General features: G+C 37.7%; 2 protein-coding genes across 4 annotated transcripts in view; both read left to right on the top strand.

Moving 5' to 3' along the window:
• The window catches only part of crybb3 (crystallin, beta B3), a 783,391-nt gene that overhangs the window by 736,386 nt on the left and 24,082 nt on the right, over positions 1-22,923 (top strand). The window lies entirely within an intron of this gene.
• tnks1bp1 (tankyrase 1 binding protein 1) overlaps positions 1-22,923 on the top strand; it is a 41,749-nt gene that overhangs the window by 5,490 nt on the left and 13,336 nt on the right. For both annotated transcript variants that reach the window (XM_067439617.1, XM_067439619.1), the window contains exons 3-4: positions 1,077-3,579; positions 22,226-22,335. In XM_067439617.1, the coding sequence (XP_067295718.1) occupies positions 1,077-3,579; positions 22,226-22,335 (2,613 nt within the window). The remainder of the gene's footprint in view (positions 1-1,076; positions 3,580-22,225; positions 22,336-22,923) is intronic.

Below are 22,923 nucleotides of genomic sequence, written 5' to 3'. Positions count from 1 at the left end.
CACTACACATTCGTAAATTAACCGTTCTCTCATAACATTTAAAGGCCGCGATCGAAACACAGAACATCACACAAATATATAAAAGAACATTTTGATAAATAAACCTAAAAAAATTCCTGCCTAGAGAGGAAAAGAACACTTTGAGTGCGTTTATAATGCGCGTTCTTAAGCCGATTGTGCCTAAAGGGGGTCGCACACCGGACTGAAGCTCAGTGCCGAGTCTCAGGATCTCACACCAGGCAGACGTGAACATTATACACACGCGAGCTCAATTTTGAATCGACTTCTGACAGAAGAGCTGCACGATGAGTGTATCTTGTACCACAGGGTGAAATTAGTATGTACATTCACGATTTGAGGGAAATATACATTTAATCGCCGCGGACAGGCGTCGAATGCCGCCGTCGGTGTATGTGTGTTCAAATTTTAAAGGCGCGGCGCGTTCGGTGCGAAGCTCAGTGCCCTTAAAGGTGTCTTTATAACACTAATATTGAGCACCCCCATATTGCCAAAATGGTACGATCCTTCGTTTCATAACACCCGTGAAGATTCGACCATGAGATCAGTGGTCGAATCCGGTCCTGCATATCGATGCATCGAATCTTCGAATATTAGGGGTCACCCCTAATAGCAACTATAGAAATGCATATGTTGAAGGTGCATTGTGTAGTATTTATGATGATCTATTGACAGATATGCAATATAATATAAATAACTATGCTTTCAGTGGAATATAAAGACCTTTTCTATCTACACACACCGCGGTTCGCCTTACAGTGAAATCGCCGTTTTACACCGCCATGTTTCTACAGTAGACCTAAACAGACAAACAGGAGCGCTAGTCATTCTGCTGTCTCAGACTATGACATTTTTGTCCTGTGTCGACCACCGTAGCTTCTCTATGTGCTCCGAAAGGAAGGAGTGAGCGGTTGGGCGATTGCAATTCACAACCTTACCACAAGATGCCCCTAAAATGTACACACTGCACCTTTAAGCATGTATACTTATATGTTTCTGGCCCTATGCTGTCCTTACTTTCAAAGCTGTAACATATTTCCAAACTCTTCTATTTGCAGTCCACCTTCTGAGAAGACGAATGAGAGATCATCTGAAAGAGAAACAGAGACGGCACCTGTTGACAAACCGCCAAATTCAACAGAAATCTCTGCTGCTACTGTGAAGAATGCAGAACAAGAGGAAAACAATGAAGTTAAAGAAGACAAGGAGAACTATGTAACTGTTCCTGTTTACCGAAGGGTTGGGATAAGCATAGATGCAGAGAAAAAGAGAAAGGAAGAAGAAGAAAAACAGAGAAAAGATGAGCAGTTAGAGAAAGACCGACAGCAGCAGGAAAGGGAAAGACTTTTGGAGGAGGAGAAGAAGGCAAAAGAAATCGAGAGACAGCAAAAGGAAGAGAGAAAACAAGAAGAGGAAAAGCAAAGACAGATGGAAGAAAAGAGAAAGCATGAGGAAGAATGGAAGAGAAAAATTGAAGAGGAAAGAAAGGAAAAAGAGAGGGAGAGACAGATTGAAAAGGAGAAAGAGAGACAGAGAGAGGAGGAAAGACTGAGACAAGAGAAACTAAAGAAAGAGAGAGAAATGGAAGAAGAAAGACAAAGAGTTCAGGAGATGGAGAGGCAGAAAGAAGAGGAAAGACTGAAACAGGAACGAGAAAAAGAGGAGCAGTTAAAGAAAGAGAGAGAGATGGAGGAAGAGAGACTGAAAGAGGAGGAAAGACTGAGACAAGAACGAGAAAAAGAGAGACTTAAAAAAGAAAAAGAGATGGAAGAAGAAAGGCGAAGAATTCAGGAGATGGAAAGACAGAAAGAAGAAGAAAGACTGAGAAAAAAACAAGAAATGGAGAGAATGATAAAAGAAAAAGAGATGGAGGAAGAGAGACTGAAAGAGGAGGAAAGATTGAGACAGGAACGAGAAAAAGAGAGACTAAAAAAAGAAAAAGAAATGGAAGCAGAAAGAAGAAAAATTCAGGAGATGGAAAGACTGAGGCAGGAAAGAGAAAAAGAGGAGCGGTTAAAGAAAGAGAGAGAAATGGAAGAAAAAAGGTTAAAAGAGGAGGAAAGATTGAGACAAGAACGAGAAAAAGAGGAGCGGTTAAAGAAAAAGAGAGAAATGGAAGAAGAGAGGTTGAAAGAGGAGGAAAGATTGAGACAAGAACGAGAAAAAGAGAGACTTAAAAAAGAAATGGAAGAAGAAAGACGAAGAATTCAGGAGATCGAAAGACAGAAAGAGGAAGAAAGACTGAGAAAAGAACTAGAAATTGAGAGGATGAGGAAAGAAAAAGAGATGGAGGAAGAGAGACTGAAAGAGGAGGAAAGATTGAGACAGGAACGAGAAAAAGATAGACTAAAAAAAGAAAAAGAAATGGAAGAGGAAAGAAGAAGAATTCAGGAGATGGAAAGACTGAGGCAGGAAAGAGAAAAAGAGGAGCGGTTAATGAAAGAGAGAGAAATGGAACAAGAAAAATTGAAAGAGGAGGAAAGATTGAGACAGGAACGAGAAAAAGAGGAGCGGTTAAAGAAAGAGAGAGAAATGGAACAAGAAAGATTGAAAGAGGAGGAAAGATTGAGACAAGAACGAGAAAAAGATAGACTAAAAAAAGAAAAAGAAATGGAAGAGGAAAGAAGAAGAATTCAGGAGATGGAGAGACTGAAAGAAGAGGAAAGACTGAGACAGGAAAGAGAAAAGGAGGAGCGGTTAAAGAAAGAGAGAGAAATGAAAGAAGAAAGATTGAAAGAGGAGGAAAGATTGAGACAAGAACGAGAAAAAGATAGACTTAAAAAAGAAATGGAAGAAGAAAGACGAAGAATTCAGGAGATGGAGAGACTGAAAGAAGAGGAAAGACTGAGACAAGAACAAGAAAAAGAGAGACTAAAAAAAGAAAAAGAAATGGAAGAGAGACGAAGAGTTCAAGAGATAGAGAGACAGAAAGAAGAGGAAAGACTTAGAAAAGAACGAGAAAAAGAAGAGTGGTTAAAGAAAGAAAGAGAAATTGAAGAAAGAAAAAGAATGGAAGAAGAAAGACTGAGACAGGAAAGAGAGAGAGAAAAAGAGAGACTAAATAAAGAAGAAGAAAGGAGGAGAATTCAAGAGATGGAGAGATTGAAAGATGAAGAAAGTGCCAGACTGAAGAACGAGATGGAGAGCGAGAGACAGCGAGAGGAAGTTCCGACGAGTTATGATTTAATATCCTTTGGTGGCGATGAACCTCTCGTCTCCACGGCCCAGGACGTCCCACCTCAACTCGCCGAAGTGATTTACGATGACTTTTCGGTGAAACCACGAAGATGGGGAACCAGGGCGAGACGTTCCTCAACACCGTCTCCACCCAGAGAACCTCTCGCTGCTCCGCTCCAGAATCTACAGCCAGAGCTAAAGTCCGATGATCCATGCGGAGATCTGGCAACCCTGGATGACCTGATGGGATTTGATCCTGAAGCTTCCGGCCCACAGAACTCTTCCTCTAAACATCCCGACAGCAGGAAGCAGACATCTTTATTCCAGGAGGGAACTGAGTCCAAACCAGAGGACCTGCTGGAGCCAGAAGCCCAATCTGATGAGGTAAGACCAATGGCAGTTCATTAAATATAGCAATATTATTTATTAATATTGGGATACAGGCTTCAATAAGCCACAGGGGCTTTACATTATATGATTTTACTGTCTAAACTCCCTTAACCATAATCACTGTAATGCACAACTTACAGTTTTTATCAAATGGTGCCAAGATAAATTTTACAAAATACACCAATTTTCAAGATGTTTAATCTCCTAGACTGTGGAATGCATTGCCTTCTTCCTTACGCTGCCTGGACTCAGTGGAAAATTTTAAAACACAGTTGAAAACTCTTCTATTTAAAGAGGCTTTTATCTAGAGTGTAGGGTTTGGCTGGTCTTTTGTGTATTTCTGTTTATTTTCATTTATACTTTTTTGTTTTTGTTACTTATTTTGACTAGAACTGTAATGTTGTGTATTTCCTCTTTTTGTTGTGAAGCACTTTGTGATTTTTATCTATGAAAAGTGCTATACAAATAAATTTTACTTAATTAAATTTTATTTAAATTTTACTTAATTATTAAATTTTAATAATAATAATTATATATATATATATATATATATATATATATATATATATATATATATATATATATATATATATATATATATATATATATATATATATATATATATATATATATATATATTAAAGAATAATTAAAATAAACAATAATAAGAGTATTTAGGCCTAAGGCACATCTTAATATAATGTAAAATATATTTAAAAAATATATTAAAATTATATAATAGAAAATAAATTGTCTAACATTTAATTTATAACAATGTAATATAAAATATACGTATAATATAAATTATAAAACTTAAAAAATAGTCAAGATCTTTATATTTATTAATATTAATAATTATGGTCTAATTATCTTAATATAATATAAAATAATGTAATATAAAAGTTTAAAAACTTTATTAAAAACCACTGTAAAAAATATTTTGCATCAATTTAACTCCTCAAAATAGGCTATTTGCAACAGTTTTAATAAGTTATAGCAGATTCAACTTATTTTTAAGTAATGCTTATATAATTTAAGTTGAAATGATTTAAACATCCAAGTTCATTGTACATAAAGGTGCTGTATGTCCCTTTTTGACTGTCCTAAAGCATAAAAATACCTTAATATGTTTGCAGATATTTAGGAAACACGCTAATTTCACACACTTGTTTCTCTGACAAACAATGCTAGGGCCAGTTATTGAACTTTGAAATGTGTGTTCCATGTTGGAACTTGTCTTTGTTTTGGTCTGTGTGATCCCACCCGCTGCCAATTTATCCAATAATATTTTGACACCCTGGGTTGCCATTTGGCGGAAAAAACTGCATTTTGCAGCTATGGAAGCCAGCAAACAAACTGGGTCAGAGGTCGCAGATTCTAAACAAACACAATCTTGGTCCTTTTGGCTTTCAGTATTTAAATGCACACAGGCTTATTATCTTTAGCAGTTAAATGAATAATTCACCCTAAAATGTAATTTCTCTCATTAATTCCTCACCCTCATGTTGTTTCAAACCTGTAAGACTTTTGTTCATCTTCAGAACACAAATGAAGATCTTTCTGAGAGCTTTCTATCCCTCCACTGACAGCTACGCAACTACCACATTTAATCTCCAAAACGGCAGGAAAGACATGTGACTCCAGCGATTTAACCCATAGACTGTAAAAAAAGTACCTGTAAAAAAAAAAAGTGTAAAAAAAAAATTCTGACTAGAATTGAATATGAACACAACCGTTTGTTTTACTTGCGGTTTCCCCTATTAACATCACTCATGCAGCATCTCTTCTGCCACTCAGCGTGTTCCGGTGGGAAAGTGACGTCAATGCACACCCTCCACTGCGCTCACTTTAGTTGCTTGTTCTCAATCTGGCAACCCTCGTGAGTGTGGAGGATGAGAAAGAAGGGGGCGAGGGAAACAACTCTCTCCGATATTTTGAATTTGGACTCCAGTACCCATTTCAGCCACTAGCTGTTAATATCACATACTGCACCTTTAATGATGTCTACTGTTCTGGGGCTTGAAAGTTGTGGTTGTGTAGCTGTCAATGGAGGAACAGAAATATCAGATTTCATCAGAAAGATCTTCATTTGTGTTCTGAAAAAACGAAAGTCTTACCAGCAGGAGGTAAACTAACCCTTGCTGTAACTACACCATTACAGGGGCAAACAACACCTGCCTTGATTCACAAAGGTACTTGCAAAATGTAAATCACTAAAATGTAGTACTGTAGATTTAGTTTTACCAGTGCCTGTGATTTTATTTTCAGGTGGCTCTTAACACTTAAAGCTACACTGTGTGATATTTTCTCCCATCTAGTGGTGAAAAGGTATATGACCATCCAGTGAATAACTGTTTCTGCTCCTCTCAATTTCGATTTCGTTTCAACTCCTACGGTGGCCGATTTAGTCATGGCTTTCAGTTCGACCTCTTCGGTGAATGTTGCTTCAGCTCAAGTGATGAGGTAATTTTTGAAAACTATTATAATTTGCAGTTATTTAATTTACCAAATGATCTATGATCAAGTTAATCTATGTAAAATGAATAATAGAACTGAATAATAACCAGTTCATTGCTAACATCAGCTATCAGGTTCCCAGAGGAATATAAGCTAATCTTAGTAAAGTATCTTTTATCAGTGCTATCGTTATTCTGTATATTGTACAACACCACTAGCGTAAGGCAAACAAATTATAATGCAATTAAAATATTAATCTCATGTTATCCGTCATAGAACACGGATTTATGTTATAAGGTAAACAATACTTTTTCATCATTGACGCGAGGAAAACTATCCTAGACGTCGTTCTAGTGTTATGCTCAGCACACCATGATATAATTAGCCAAGCAACAATAAAACTTCCAATATACACAATAGGCTGAATTAATATTACCTGTCGAGAAGAAAGCAGGCAATGTCGGCGTTCTTTTTAAAATCGTTGCTCCTCATGAGCTCTTTCCATCTTGGAAAGGCCACTCCAATATTTACTTTTGTCTTGTTGATTTGCCCGTTGCGTTGCCGTCTTAATTCTCTTTTCCGCTTCCTTGGCGACTCTAAAGGCATCTTTACACAGCCGAGTTAAGGCGGGTCTAACGCGGGTCTGTGTCTGCTCAAAATTCTGTGTAAATACGCGATGCCGCATTAAAGCAGACTTAAAATATGCCGGGTCTGACCCACCTCGGCCCCTAGTATCAAAGGCGACATAGAAGCGGTTTTGATTCAGTGTAAATGAACGCGAACCTGTGCCGCCTTAAACTACATCATTGTCATGACAACCACCTGTCAGCCAGCTCACTAGGCGCGAGAATCAAGAAGCAGCAAGGAGACAAACCATCTAGCAATTAAAGTAAATGCTTTCTGTACTCACATCGTCAAGCTAACCACTGTAGTGTTCGCCGTTTGTAATCTTCCTTTGAAGAGACTGGCAGATCAACGCACTGCAACATTTCCCCTCAGAAACGGTAAATGCTTAACCCAGTCGGCGTCACTGCAACCCAGTATTATAATCTCTTGGAGAGAACGATATTTTATATTAGATTTGATATTTTCTGATATATTCTATCTGTTGTCCTACATTTCGTTAAAATAGACTGAAGTTTGGATTTTTCCCTTAGGCATAGTGCAGCCTAAAAACTTGAAATAGCCTAGGCACTCAATCATTATGGTTGTAGGCTAATTTGTCTATAAGCAACATTGTAGAATATTTGAGTTTATTTAAAGTTGTGTATTTTTTAATTATCATTATTATTAGGCTATGTGAATATTTATTTAGAACATTTAGCTTATTACCGTTCGTTCCCCGGTTGGGTTGTAGCCTAACTGCCAGAGAAGGGCTAAATTTAATTTGCATGGTGGTAGTTTTTACCATTTCGTTATTTTGGCTCAAAAATTCGTTTTTTTGGAAATATTACCTTAATTTAGAAATGCTTTTGAAAAAAATTTATTAGCCTAATAATAAAAAAATTAATTAAGACAGCGTGTGGAAATTCTGAAGTGCATAAACAATATTCCCAGAATCTTTTTTGTTATTGTGACATAAAAGTAGAAAATGTATAGTTTATAATTATGTATATCACCTAGGTTATCTGTATCATATGGCAAAAAATTACAGAGTGAGTTGTTCCCGCTGTCATAAAGGAACGGAATGCGCCGGCGCTTAATTTCGTTGGACAAAGGGTTAAAGAAAACTATAATGTCATAGTTAGGCTATGTTTAAATATTAGCCTATAACATTATTTTTTAATTAAATAGCCTAACTGTCTGTAGGCTATAGGCCTATTTAATAAAGACGCGAACAAAAATCGTCGGTAATGGATTGACGTGTAACGTTTTTCTGTTCACAATTAGACAGAACTGTCAAATATTCGGGTTCATGTTATACAAGCTGAGAACTAAACTTCGTTTTGGGGAAATATTACAATCCTGACCACTTTTACAGTCTATGGGCTCAGAGAGATGGGGTATGCAGCCTGGTGCTATAATGGAGATTCCAGATCACTCTTCTTTGGTCAGAACCACGGAGAACGACCGCGGACAGGTCCGTCCTATGCACCGAAACTTTTCACAATGCAACAACATATTTAAAGAGCATTAAGCTATAAAAAATATGTATTATGTGTGGAGGGGAAGCAGCCGCTGCGAGCGCAGACACAGAGCGGCCAGAGAAACGGGGGAGCGACTGCAGTAGGCTATGGTGTTTGTGCAAAACTGCGGAAAAACTGCAGAAAAAGAGCGGGTGTTGAAACCTGTCACCGAGAAAAGAGTGTGTGTATCCCCCACGGATGCGACGCACTGTAGCTAGCCTACATGTTGTGAATGCTCTAAAGTGACTTTCTGTTTCTTTGAAAAAAACTTTGGACCTCTTTTAATATGCGGTATTCTACCCGTAATAATGTAGGCTATACTTTATTTATAGCGTTGTCAATCAGGCACAATTTTATTAAGAAATATAAAATAACTATACCGTAGCCTACAATAGAAGAATTGCAGAATTACAGTAGACCTACAGAATTATGCCAAACATCAAAAGCGCTTTATAGAAGGCAGAAAAAAACGATTTAAAATTCCGTATTTTTATTTTAGGTCTATTTTTATACATTTTATTATTTGTTTTAAATTAATTTATAACACTTTGTTAAAACTGTAGTTTTAAATAATGTTCAAGGCATTGTGACCCGCGATTTTAATTCCTGTGTAAATGCACTTATGCCGCTTCAGAGGAGCATTGAACGGTCTGTGTAAATGCACATTTTTGTGATTTTATGCCGCTTCAGAATCGGTTTCTGTGCCGCGTTTGCTGTGTAAAGATGCCTTTATACATATCCCGCAATGTTACTATAGGTCCCGACCGGGGGTCGAATTCGGTAATCAATTCCGGGACGTGGTTGCTTTCACACAGAAGGCGAACCGGCAATGCTCCGGGAATATTGCGGGTCCGACGTGCATTTAGAAAGGGGCTTAAGAGTGATCCTCCATCATCATATAGCAGCCTCAAGCAATCCCCCTCTTCACATTCGACACGGTGCCATCGAGTGTTAAACGCGAAAAGCGAAGCTTGAATTTACGGGTATGTCCCTCTTTGGCAAATGTACTTTCAAGATGGAGGAGCAACATGGCGACCGCCATCCGAACCCTCAACACTTATGTATTTTCAATGGTATATTATAAAATTATGAGAATGCATTATTACTTGAAAGAAGTAAATATACATTAATGAGCACATATATTTTTGAAAGAACTAAGTGATTTTAGCTAAGAATAAACTAAAAAAGTTACACAGTGTAGCTTTAACAATGGAAGATTTTCCTGTTGTTGTTGTTGTTGTTGTGTTCAACTCAGTCACAGTTACAGGTCCATGAATCCTCAAACGTTTACAACCTGCACGATGGCATAGCCTAATATAAAGATATATTTATGCCATGTGCTCAGTGGATGTTTGCTTGAAAGTTATCAAGCTGTTAAAATAAGGGGGAAAGATAGTAGCTGATTTGCCAAACTTTGCATTGTGTATTAACACGAGAACGGCATCCAGAAGAGATCTGCTGATGTTCAGACTTGTACAAGCACAAAGTCATAGTTGTTCTTGCTTCCAATATTACATATAGAGAATTGTGTGATATTATTAGAGTGACAATCTGCTGTGAGTTTACAGGCAGGAGAAGAGAAGCCTTGTTCTGTTGCTGTTGCTCTTGTAGGTTTGACCAGCGTCTTCAGGGCAGGGCCTTTGTTCAGGGCCATTGATTGTGTCATGTTGGAATTTCCCAATGGTGTCTTATGACGGCATAGAGTGATGTCACCGCAGTAGATGGTTTTGTGTTGGGTGTGTGTTAGGTGTGTGTGTGTGTGTGTGTTTGCAGGGATAGATGTGTTTATTCTTACATGACGCTTGTCTTTGTGTCAGGACTGTGGATTTTTTTTTAAAGAACACCTATCGACTGTCAAAGTGTTCATTAACATCTGCATTTGGGCTTTGATTACATGTATACCACTATATTATGACTGATTATTGCACAGTTAATCCAGATTAAATTATTAATAGGATGTCTACATGATATGGGCAATATTCAATTGTATTTACATGCTATTTCATTATTCCCTAAGATATAATATAGTAGTTGTACAACTGTTTTGTCTCTATTCTCTTGTACACGGCAACACAAAATGCTCAATTCAAATGCAGTAGGCCTGTTTGTTGTTTTCATTTGTCTGCTTTCAATGCAAAATACTCCCTGGTTCTTGTGGCAGAAATGCGATTAGATAGATAGATTTGTCATAGAAGTACACTGCAATGAAATGTGTGTTTGGAGAAAGCCTCCAGGCCACAGCTATTGATTAAATTGTATACTTGCCTCACTGTAGTGCAATCAAATCACAGTACTCCACATATATTACTGTGATTATGGCTACTCTAATTATGATCAAAATTACACCATTCACAATATTCTATTTACATGCACCAAGAGGTCAAACCCAAAATATGAGTTTAGTAAGTGTTTAGTAATTATGGTCTCGAATTGAAATTGAACATTGAACGAGTCCTGTGAAATGTTTGAGGATAGACAGGGGATTTTTTTCTTCGCCGATCTTCATGTAAATTATTTGCAAAGCTCTATATGTTTAAACGATTATTTCTTTCATATGCAAAGCAGAGAGGTAAAGAGTGTTTTTAAATGTCAAAAAAGTCCTAAAGTTTAATCTTTGGAATGTATGAAAATAGCAAGTGATGCAGAATGATTTAAATAGTTTTGTCATATATTTTCTTTTCTTCTTTTTTTTTTTTTAATCTAATGAGCTACAGACTTACACAACAGCGTTTTTAACTAAAAATTAACTTTTTAATCAACTTTTTATATACGTTTTGGACCTAACCACAGCATGTCAGGGGACTGAAAATGCAAACTTTTGGGGGGGGAAGTACAAAAACACTGGGCGTTCAGTCTGTAAAGGATATGCACGTGATGTCACCGTCAACCGGAGCCTCTGTGGTTACGCACACTTGAGTGGCAAAAAGACTGAGCAGTAGCATGGAGTTTCAATTTCAGTATGAATGCTGCAAAAAAAAAAAAAAAACACAAAACACATCTAAACCAGGAAAGAGCTTTGAGATTGTCTGTACAAATAGATTTGACAAGAAATCTGAGGTATATTTTTAGAGACTGCCGAAAGCTACAGAAAAGAGAAGTAAATGGATCATTGCAATTCAAGACCTGGACTCTCCAGGCAGCGAGATATTGATTTATCATTTTGTGCCAATATATTGAATTTTGAGGTAAAATCATACCGTATATATTGTTCTGTTATCAGTTCATCAGTTAAATATTTTTATAATTTTATATTCAGCATAATTGGATATTTTTGAATAAACACAGTAGTGTTGTCACGATACCAAAATTATCAACTTAACAACTTCCTGAGTCGCCGGGAACAGGCACCGAATGCCGCCGCCGGTGTGCGTACATTCATTGAAAATAATGTGTTCGAATTTTAAAGACGTGGCGCGGTGCTGTATTTACTTTTGTATGACCTGGCAATAAATGTGTAGGCCTATATAATGTTTTATGCTAAACTGAATTTATTTCGGGTGCGGGTCGGGTGTCGGTTCTATTTTAAGTGGGTCGGGTGCAGATTTTAATAAGTGCTCCGTGTCGGAAAACGGATGAGGTTTAACGCACCGCGGGTACAGGCGGGTGCGGATTTACAAAATCGGACCTGTGTGGGACTCTGCGGTGTGGTGCGCAGCTGGCACTTATTAGCACTTGTCACCGAAAACTCTGAACACATCTTCCCTTCTTAAGAATGACTTCAGTGCCGTTCTTTGTTCTTTTCTCAGAGAAAAGCTTAACTCCAAGTCTTCCAGAGTCGCGGTCAAAGCTGATTCGAAAGACCGCCGTTCGCCAGTTTCTGTTTTTACTAATAGCACGTAAGCGCAACTTGCCCGTCATTATGTTAAGCTCCGCCCACCGACTCTATACACGATGTGATTGGCCTGACCAGAGTTTGGTTTTTACAGCTCAAGTGTATTGAGAGTTGCTAAACGATACTCGCAGCAGATTAGATTTGCTGCCACTAGGGTGCGTCTAGATTTCTAGACTAGTCTAGGCGCGTAGTGTTTCTGAATACAGCGGGTTTTTTTTTGTAATTTTCGCAGATCCATGATTGTTTCAACAATGTTGTCATCTGCATGTTTGGGTCTTACTGAGTGTTCACGCAATTGTTTACATCAGGAAAAGGAGAGAAAAAAATGTCCCTCCTCCTTTGGTTTATGTACTCCTGTTAACTATTTCATAAATCTTAAAAAATAACAATGGTTAAATAAAACCACCTGAATGCTTCAGAGGTAAGCGGTGCATAGTCCATGACTGTTGCCATCCCATTGCTGTGCAGTTACTAAGATGTTTATTTTAAGAATTTTAAACATGTTGCTATGCAGTTGCTAGGGTGTTCTGGCTGATTATTATGAAGTTCTTCAAAGGTTGATAGGTTTTGTCATCTGCCAGGTAAAAATTGTTAGTAAAGTAGGATTAAAAAAAAAACATAAGAGAATGTTTTCCTGGTTCCTGGTCTGGTTTTGCTTAGAAATTCGGTGTGATTACAGTATGATTATGATTTAACTTTCTACCTGTTAAGCTGTTGTGAAAGGATTTAATCAAATGTAATTCTGAAGAAGCCATGTGAGCTGTTCAGCAGTAAATGGTTATGAAAAATGATTCTCAGTAATGCCAAGTGGATCTGTCTCTGTGGATTCAATCTCTGTCCTTTATTATGCTGTAGTGTGAGAATAGATGTTGTGACTTGTGAGAGTTGTTTCCGTTGAAGAATACTGGGATTGGGGTGCTTTTCTCAACCAGCAGGGGTCAATGAAGTTTCAAAAACACAATTGCTTATCCCCCAGCCAGGGGCTTTTGCACTTATGAGGTTTCACAAAGCCCTTATTTCAATTATTCATGCTGCTCAAGTGCTTAAAGTTGCCATGAAATCAAAAATGACACTATTTTAGGTCTCCTGTATTGCTCTGATTCTTAGATAAATAAAAAGTTCAAAAGTACAGTATTTATTTGAAATAGGAATAAAAATGCTCAAAACAGTCTTAATGACCTCAAACTGATGAGGTGGGGCTTCCATGGATCGGACTTGTTTGTTCAGCACATCCCACAGATGCTCGATTGGACTGAGATCTGAGAAATTTGGAGGCCAAGTCAACACCTTAAACTTTAATCATTTCTGCTTTTGTGGCAGGAGCATTATCCTGCTGAAAGAGCCACAGCCATGAAAGGGTGAACATGGTCTGCAATAACGCTTAGGTAGGTGGTGTGTGTCAAACTAACATCCACATGGACAGCACAACCCAAGGTTTCCCAGCAGAACATTGCCCAAAGCATCACACTGCCTCCAACAGCTTGCCTTCTTCCTAGTGCATCCTGGTGCCATGTGTTCCCCAGGTAAGCGACGCACACACCCCCGGCCATCCACGGGATTTAAAAGAAAATGTGATTCATCAGACCAGGCCACCTTCTTCCATTGCTCTGTGGTCCAGTTCTGATGCTCACGTGCCACTGTTGGTTCTTTAAGCTGTGAACAGGGGTCAGCATGGGCACCCTGACTGGTCTGCAGCTATGCAGCCCCATACGCAACAAACTGCGATGAACTGTGTATTCTGACACCTTTCTATCAGAACCAGCATTAACTTCTTGAGCAGTTTGAGCTCCAGTAGCTCATCTGTTTGATCAGACCACACAGGCCAGGCTTCGCTCCCCATGTGCATCAATGAGCCTTGGCCGCCCATGACATCACTTGCTGCCTAATATATCCCACCCACTAACAGGTGCCATGATGAAGAAATAATCAGTGTTCTTCACCTATCAGTGGTGGTTCCCAAACTTTTTCTGCCGGGTTCCCCTTTTATAGAGAATAATATTTTATTCTCCAGACCCAGAAAAAGACTTTCTACTAGAATCTGTGTTTGTATCAGAATTTACAGTATTCCTGCTGTGATCAAAGCTGAACTTTCAGCATCATTACTCCAGTCTTCAGTTTCACATGATCCTTCAGAAATCATTCTCATATGCTGATTTGGTGCTCAAGAAACATATCTGATTATAATTATCAATGCAACTTTAATGTATTTCTTTTTATTAAAAATATAATGGGAATATAAATGCACCCACATTAAAAAAGATACTCTCAGACATGACCTTGCTTGCAAATTTCTATATTTCTAAATGATTGTAATTAAAATAATACAAGCCTCTTAATATTTTTGGCTTCATTTTGTCAGAAGCTAATATTTTGAGGCACAACCGAGAATCAGGGTATCACAAAAACTACCCAAACACTGGGTTGTTACGTCTGACCCAAGATCTGGATAACACAAAAACTACCCCCATATTTCGCAAAAAAAAGTTTTAACGCTTACATGAGGCGTTTTTTAGGCAATTTTAAAAAATAATATCAGAAAAACCTCATACATGATCATGTATATTGATCATTAACCCATTTTCCCTGCTAAGCGTAAATCATCACATCAAAGCTAGATTTTTGCCCCTTACGCAGATTTTATTCCCAGCATGTAAGCACATAAACCTGCTTTCTGCGGGCTGATTGAAGTGTGCATGTGTGATATATGACAGAAACTCACTGAAGTGAAGCCCCATTGAAGTGCCTTGAGCATTATTCAGTATAGTGAAGCAATTTCCACTGAAACTGACGGGGCGGGACACAATCAAGCAGCCAATAGCGTTTAGTTTATATCACAGCTTGAGCTCAGTAAAGCTGCAGTTTACTCCTAATCTCTATCGTTTCTCCTCCTAATCTCCTCCGTACGTTTGTACGTTTTGAAAGCCTATATCAACTAAATGCTGATTTTGCCACTGTAGCAAACTAGCTTATAGATAACAGTAAGGCTAATTCATACTAAAAGCCTAAAAACGTCCATTTGAATTTCATAGGGACTTTAAGCGCAGAGAGTGCGAGAGTTTTGCAGTAAGAGAGGTGGAAATATATCGCAATCTCAGACTCTTTCCTGACACAAAAAAAATGAAAGTGCTCGTGCAGCAGAAGAAGCGGCACACTCAAAATGCTGGATCTGTAACTGCATGAGAGGAAAATATATGAGCTGAAAGTTTCCCGCTGACATACTCCTCTTTGGTTTTAAAAATGCTATATTTAACGCCACAACCGATGCAACAAATGAAATACTCAGTCATATACGCAAATTATTACGTTTTGATGTCGCTACGGGGAAATAACCTGATTCATCAATAAAGTCTTGTAGACTCAGGTTATTGGTTTGCGTGTAAACCCGGACCGCAGGTTATTTTGATAAGCTGATTTTTGTGAGTTATCAGCGTACTGGCGTGCTTGTGACAGCTGGTGTCAGGTATAGTCTATTGCACACACAGTCTTTGGCTTATATTAGACAAACACAGCCTGTAAGTCATGGCAAATAGTCAAACTAATACACAGTGAAGTACAAAGCACCTGATTCAGCAGTCGTTTGCATAAGGGCTTTGTGGTTTAGCATTTCACTTCCAAAGTTTACAGGTATAGAAAGGTTCCCACATAAAACTCTTTCCTGTTTTCTCTCTGTGTCCTTCTATATTTTATTATTTACAAATGCAGTGACACGTGATTTTCCTCTATCGGCTTTCATCCCTTCCCCCTTCCTCTCTGTTTCTCTGAGCTGGGATGTTGTCACTCATTTGAGGGCTGTGCCTGTTTCCGGTACCTGTTCGTACCTGCAGCGGGACAAACAGTAGAGGTGGGCTTGCCGGAGCTCTGCTACATGTTTTTCCATTGGGATCTAGGAGAAGTGCACGAGAACAAGTGCTCGGTGGACTTCAAGATTGGATGTCTGAAGATTTGTTTCCCATGATTTGTGTTTCTACTGCATCCGGACAGGAAGATTTCACAGGAGATCAACCACAGAATGGACTGACACGTTACACGTGCTCTGTGGAGGAAAGTGCTGGAAGAGCGTCAAGGATTGACAGACAACCTGAAGAGCTTTAGACTTTCTGTGATCAGCATAAACTCTGGTCCAGTTTGGTTTACAGGTCAAGATGCCTACAGAGATGCCAGTGCATTTTGGCTATAACGCCCCCTAGACCTCATATCTGGGATTTATCCCCAAAAACCTACCGAAAGAGTTGAGTTCCACCAGACACCACTGACTATCCTAACGTACTTTGTCATTTGGCATAAAACAAGATGGAGTTCCTGGGTAACAAACTATCCGAGGTGCAGACACAAGTGTCGGGATGGGTGGGCAACATGCGTCGCTCGTTACAGGAGGCGGTGGAGATGGTATCAGGCACTCTGGAGCACGAGGGAGTTATAGACGAAGAGGAGAAGGAGGAAGAGCGAGTGGGAAGGTTTGAGAGGGCCATCTCACCGCTGAGAAGTTTTGCTTCTCGTGGTCGACAGTCCTTTCGGAATCTCTCTCAGCAAAGTCGGCAGCGGTTTTCCCTGCGAAAACGCGCGACTACATCAAACTCAAATAATGTAAGAGTGTGTCTCGTTCTCGCTTTATCAGCCTTATTGTTCTTTCTTTGACAGGTCTTCAATACACTTGAGCCCATTCCAAAACATTCATGTTTTTTTACTGCATGCTCAAAGTTATTTGGAAAGTCAGTCTATTTTCTTTGTGAAAGGTTTGATCTTGAGGCCAAATTATTTTAATTTGTTATTATAATAATTATTAATATACATTTTTATTAATTATAATTTACACTGAAGTGCTTTGAAACATGCAGTGTTGTTCAATGTGTTAATTCATTGGGGGAAAAAAAGTAATTTCCACTGAAACAGGAAGCCAGGGTGGGACATATCGATCAGCCCCTCCCCTTTTTTAAAATAGCCAATAGCGTTTCACAGCTCGGCCTAAACTGTTGAGCTCAGCAAAGCCGCATTTGACACCCACAGTGTAATAGATTCTCATTTTAAATTTAATACGAAACTGTTACTAAAACAAACTAGTGAACATCATCATGCTGAGAATGTTGAAAAGTGTGATTTATGTTAGTGCATGGCACCAGTTTAATCTATTCTTTTTCTAATGCAGAGTCCGTTTCTCATCCATAGTGCTTTAAAATATAGCATTCTATGCAGAATTTAAATGGGTCCGATATGTTTTCTGGTCTGATATCGTGTCTCTGGACCGGAGTTGCGGCGGTTCACTTGACACTAACGTGAAACCAGACTTAAAGGACAACTCCGGTGAGAAATGAACCTAGGGGTAATTAACAGATGGTTACCGAGTAGATCGTTCTCTGGGATGCATTTTCATGGAAATCGAACGTAAAGAGTTTTATCTCTAAAAACAGATTAGCTTATAACGCTTGTCTATGGGGCACAGGGTAGTGAAATTAAATCGCTAGTTAATACCACTAACAAGGCTCAAAATATCCTCACACTAACACAGTAGCATAATGAGGGTCCCTACATGCAAACCGAAGCATTGAGAACTCTGTAAGTGTACAAACAGTTTAATAAGAAGATACTTTATAAAGACAGTACATTACGCGTTCATGGACAGCAGCCATCTTGGAAAACAGTCTCGACTCGTCGAGCCACGAATGCTGTGCTAAGTTATGAACTGTGACTTGGAATCTCACATGGTCCGTTGTTTCCGGAAGAAGGCACTGAACGCAACAGAGAAAATAAATAAATGAAAATAAAACTGTCCATGTAATTAGATTTCACAAACTTAATTCCTATTGACCAACTCACTTAGAACAGCGTTCGTGACTCGACTGGTCGAGACTGTTTTCCAAGATGGCGCCTGTCTTTATAAAGTATCTTCTTATTAAACTGTTTGTACACTTATAAAGTTTTCAATCCTTCGGTTTGCATGTAGGGACCCTCATTATGCTACTGTGTTAGTGTGAGGCTATTTTGAGTCTTGTTAGTGGTATTAACTAGCGATTTAATTTCACTTACCCTGTGCCCCATAGACAAGCGTTATAAGCTAATCTGTTTTTAGAGATAAAACTCTTTACATTCAATTTTCATGAAAACGCATCCCAGAGAACGATCTACTCGGTAACCATCTGTTAATTACCCCTAGGGTAATTTCTCACCGGAATTGTCCTTTAATTCACCTCAATGGAATGGAAAGCAAAGTCTGAATCGTTCCCTATCCCCTATATAGTGCACTATGTGCCATTGACCATGTAGAAAATTGTAAATGTGTGGAGAGTGACTGATTTCAGCCGCAACTATATAAGCGTCTATTTATAATGTAGGGGGCGGGGCTTCATATTCTCGAGAGCATTTGATTGGACAGTAAACCTGATGAGAAGCTGAAGGGATGTCATCAAAATCATTGATCATATTGGCTGAAGTGACAGACTGTAAGTTTTGAATGCTTATATCTCCTAAATATGAATTTTGTCATTCTTTTAGAGCACACTAGCTCCTTAAGGCTAACATATTCAAACTAAAAGCCAAAAAATCTTGCACTTTGATTTTAATTAAATGAATGTAAAAAAAAATTATTATTATTATTATTCTTTATCATTACAATCTGATTACAATTCCAGCGCACATGCATGAGTCAGTGTTTTCTCAAATACTGTTAGACAGGATGTGAGGCGTTCTGGAATACATTTGCTCGGAATCTCGAGCTGTCTAGGCTTGTTTTACTCACTTGTAAATTTGCACATCCTCTCATGTTGGGTCTTCTGTTCCTTTACATGCATATCTGTCGGTCATGACAGGTCTTGATCCACCCAAAACTCACAAAATTTAATTCAACCACCTTAATTTGGCACCCATCCCACACAAGCACGTCTGTATATTGAGGATTTAGGTGGACTGTTCAAAGGTTAGTTGTAAGTTGATAAGGTCATTAAATGTTTTTGAAAGAAGACTGTTTATTTGATTTAAAATACAGTAATAATTCATATATTTCAAAATATAATTTATTTCTGTGATCAAAGCTGGATTTTCAGCATCATTACAGTGTCACATGATCCTTCAGAATTCATTGTAATATGATGACTTGCTGTTTTATAAAACATTTATTACTAATGTTGAAAATGGTTCATATTTGTGTGGAAACTGAAGAGAAATAAAAAGTTCAAAATTTGAAATATACTTTTTTTTAATTATCTTGTCCTTGCTGAATAAAAGTTTCCATTTCTTTCAAAAAATAAACAAATAAAATCGAACTGACCCCAAACAGTTCAATGGTATGTATGGCCTCTGATAGCGAATGGCTGTATATGTATCATGTTTGTTTATTTGAGGAAAGAGGCTTTGACCTTGTGTTTTAGGTCACTAGTTGCAGAATGACTCATGGGTTGTTAGTAAAATACTCTAATGGTGCTCCTGGAACAGAGCAGAAATGTAGTCCTCTCCCCGGAGATTAACTAGGCAAACTAAAGCTGCCTTGTTTTTTCATGCAAATTCTTGTTAAAGTCATATACATTATTATGCTGCATGTTAGCAATTCTGCACAGTATTGTATTATATGAAACAGTATTTCTTGAACATTTTCTGTTCATTTGTGTTTGGACATGAGTTAATATAACTTAATATTTCATTGCTAAAAAATATTACAAATAAGGTTACATGAGACAGTTGTCTTATTTGGATTCCTACACTGTAGAAAATTTGTGGTGGTTTATGCTGGTTTAACTTAAAAAAGTAAGTAACCTGGTTGCCTTAAAATTTTGAGTTTATTGAAATTAAAAATTTGAGTTGATATAATGAAGGAAATTAGTTTAATAAATAGAAACTCAAAATATTATTGTATCTGAACCACATAAAATATGTGATAAATCATGAAAATAGCACAATTTGGCATGTTTCACTGCGTCATCAGAAATAACACACACATAATTACCCAAAATGCTTACAAAATCTTTTAATAAAATTTTAATAAAGGTTGTCGAATCTCAAAAAATGTTCATTGTATTAACTCAAAATTTTAATTTCAAATTTTTTTTTAAGGCAACCAGGTAACTTTTTTTCTAAATATTTTTTTACAGTGTAAAAAATAGCACAGGGTTTATTGTATTTAAAGTCAGCATGAAATGGAAGTTGTGATCATCTTTTCTTCCATATTGTGACGTATATCCGAGTGAAACGGCTTACGAGAACAAATGCAGGGCAGGGTTTTGTCCTTTGGGAATTTGCTATTGGTGGATCTCATGTGAGTGACAGGTTGTCCCGCCCTCATCATCAGAAAAGAGAAAGAGGGAGGGGAAGTTGTATTGATTAAAGATTACAAGTGAACATGAATTTAAAGAAACAATAATGATGTGCATGGATAAATAATTTATAATAATATCCATAAACAATTTGAATTGTCGACTTTTATTTCATGGTGACTTGAGTTGAAAAATGATTTTTGAGAGAAAAGTGTATTTTTTCCTGCTTTCGGATGTTTTGATGCCTTTTAATCCAAGGTCATTTCTATTTCATCTGTACGTTATTTTTAGATAAGAGTTACATAGCATGAATGATGAATGCTAAAACATACTTTCTCTGCTGATGTACGATACAGTGGTTATATACAATCAACATTATTCCATCTTTGAAAACCATTTTTGGTTTATCAGTTCATCACAGTCATTTTAGTAAAAGGACTGAAGTTCTTTTAGATAACTGTAATCACTTACTGTAGATTATTCCTGACAGCTGCAATAATGGTATCATATGACAACTCACAACTCAACTCAACATTGTAAGAAATGTAAAACATGTTACAAATGCCCCTGTAGTTTCCATTTCTTCAAACATTAAAAGCGTAACACACAGAACCTTTAAGGGCATCCAACTTTGTGTCAGTATAAGAGAACTGAATCAGGTCTGTTTATTCTGATCAGAGATATAGTCCTGAAGTCATTCTTACCATATATACACCGCTCAATGTCACACAGAGTCTGTTTACGAGGAAGTGTTTTGTTTCCTAGTAACAATTCTCGTATGCTGACATGTTTTGAGAAGCGGAGTGACGTAAAAATGTAAAGTATCTGTTCTGTGTACAAAGTCTGGATGGTGGAGTGTGTGTGTGTGTGTGTGTGTGTGTGTGTGTGTGTGTGTGTGTGTGTGTGTGTGTGTGTGTGTGTGTGTGTGTGTGTGTGTGTGTGTGTGTGTGTGTGTGTGTGTGTGTGTGTGTGTGTGTGTGTGTGTGTGTGTGTGTGTGTTGGGTTCTGGTAAACCCACATAGTAGAGAACAAATGTCCTCACAACGATTGCAATGTCCATGTCCTTCTGGTGACATTTTTTGGTCCCCATGCGAAAACAGCTTATATAAATCAGTTTTGCTGCAGTTTTGGAGATGCTCTGACCCAGTCGTCTAGCCATCACAATTTGGCCCTGGTCAAACTCGCTCAAATCCTTACACTTGCCTTTTTCAAATCCTTACACCTTACATTTTTCCTGCTTCTAACACATTAACTTTGAGGAAAAAATGTTCACTTGCTGCCTAATATATCTCACTCACTAACAGGAGCCGTGATAAAGAGATAATCAGTGTTATTTGCTTATCTGTCGTAGTGGTCATAATGTTTTTATGTATATAAAACATTTTATTTTTTACATAAATTGTATTATGTATTATGTTATAATTAATATGACTTTTTCTTTCCTCTTTTTTTGCCGTAATATAGTTTCAGTATGTAAATTCTAGGCAGTTGCTAAAATGTCATCTATCATAACATTGAGAGATACGATTGTTTTGTTTTCATGGCCTGTTTCCAGGAATGTGTCATGCCATAAGCTATTATGAAATGACAGCAAAAGAAAAGCAACATTTTTGGCAACTTCTTAGCTAAACCACAAAAGCAGGAATTGTTTGTCAGCTTAACCCATTTGACCTAAAGTGCCACTCAAAAATGTAACAACACAAGCAAAGATTCGTGGTTCTCTAATGTCTGTTAATAATCACACAACATGCACATAAATAAAACTTTTAGTGCCTCGTTTAAACCTTTTATTTTGGTCACTGATATTCTTCAATAGGATGTTTGATTGTCATGTAGCTTTTGGTTAATCGCTCCAACAATGCGACTGAAATTTGTATTGTGTTGCAATCTGAAAAGCTGCTCCAGTCAGCTGACCATTTTACTTTCCCCAAGGCAGGACTTTACTGTAATCTGAGCATTGAAGTTCTTCTGTCTCTGTTTGCTCTCAGGGTCAGGTAAAGGACTGTGAACCCGAGGAAGATGGAGTTCTGGAAGAGGACATAGAGACTCTGATCGAGGAACCCGATGAACAAAGTGAAAACAACAACGAGACTGATGGGTAAGAAACATCCATGACATGACTCATAACATCATCTTCACTGCAGGAACACACCTTCAGTTGTCTTTTGAACATCAGAGGATGGTAAACAGAATGTATCACATGCTACTTTTAAAGCAGCGTTTGGTGACGTACAAACCAAAACTAGCAATGCTACTGACATCTTCAGCGTCTCAACTGTTTTCAAAACAATGTGGCTATTCCAGTAACAAGCTGTCTTTATTTCCACTGGTATCGGGTGACAAAATCACACTATTTCTGTGTTTTTACACACAAGGCCTGCAGCTGAATGATATGGTGTGATAATCAAAGTCTCAAGTCTAACTGAACTAACATTGGGATTCATTTCTGCAAAGTTTTGTTTAGATGATTCGTTTACATGAACAAGTTAATGATCATTTGAGTAATCATTTGGTGATAATTCATATATTCTCAGTAGAAAAAGTATTATTTTGTTAAATATTGCAGTTTATCTACATGCTTAAATGACATAAAGTATGCCTTTATAGTTTTATTAGAATAAATGTAGCCTATGGTCACCTTAATGGGGGTCCACATTGTTTTTGTGCCAGATAATAATTCTGTTTA

Source organism: Pseudorasbora parva, chromosome 3 (assembly GCF_024679245.1).
Source record: "Pseudorasbora parva isolate DD20220531a chromosome 3, ASM2467924v1, whole genome shotgun sequence".
Taxonomy (NCBI): Eukaryota; Metazoa; Chordata; class Actinopteri; order Cypriniformes; family Gobionidae; genus Pseudorasbora; species Pseudorasbora parva.
Note: the sequence above shows the minus strand (reverse complement) of the source record. Positions and strands in the feature narration are given on the sequence as shown.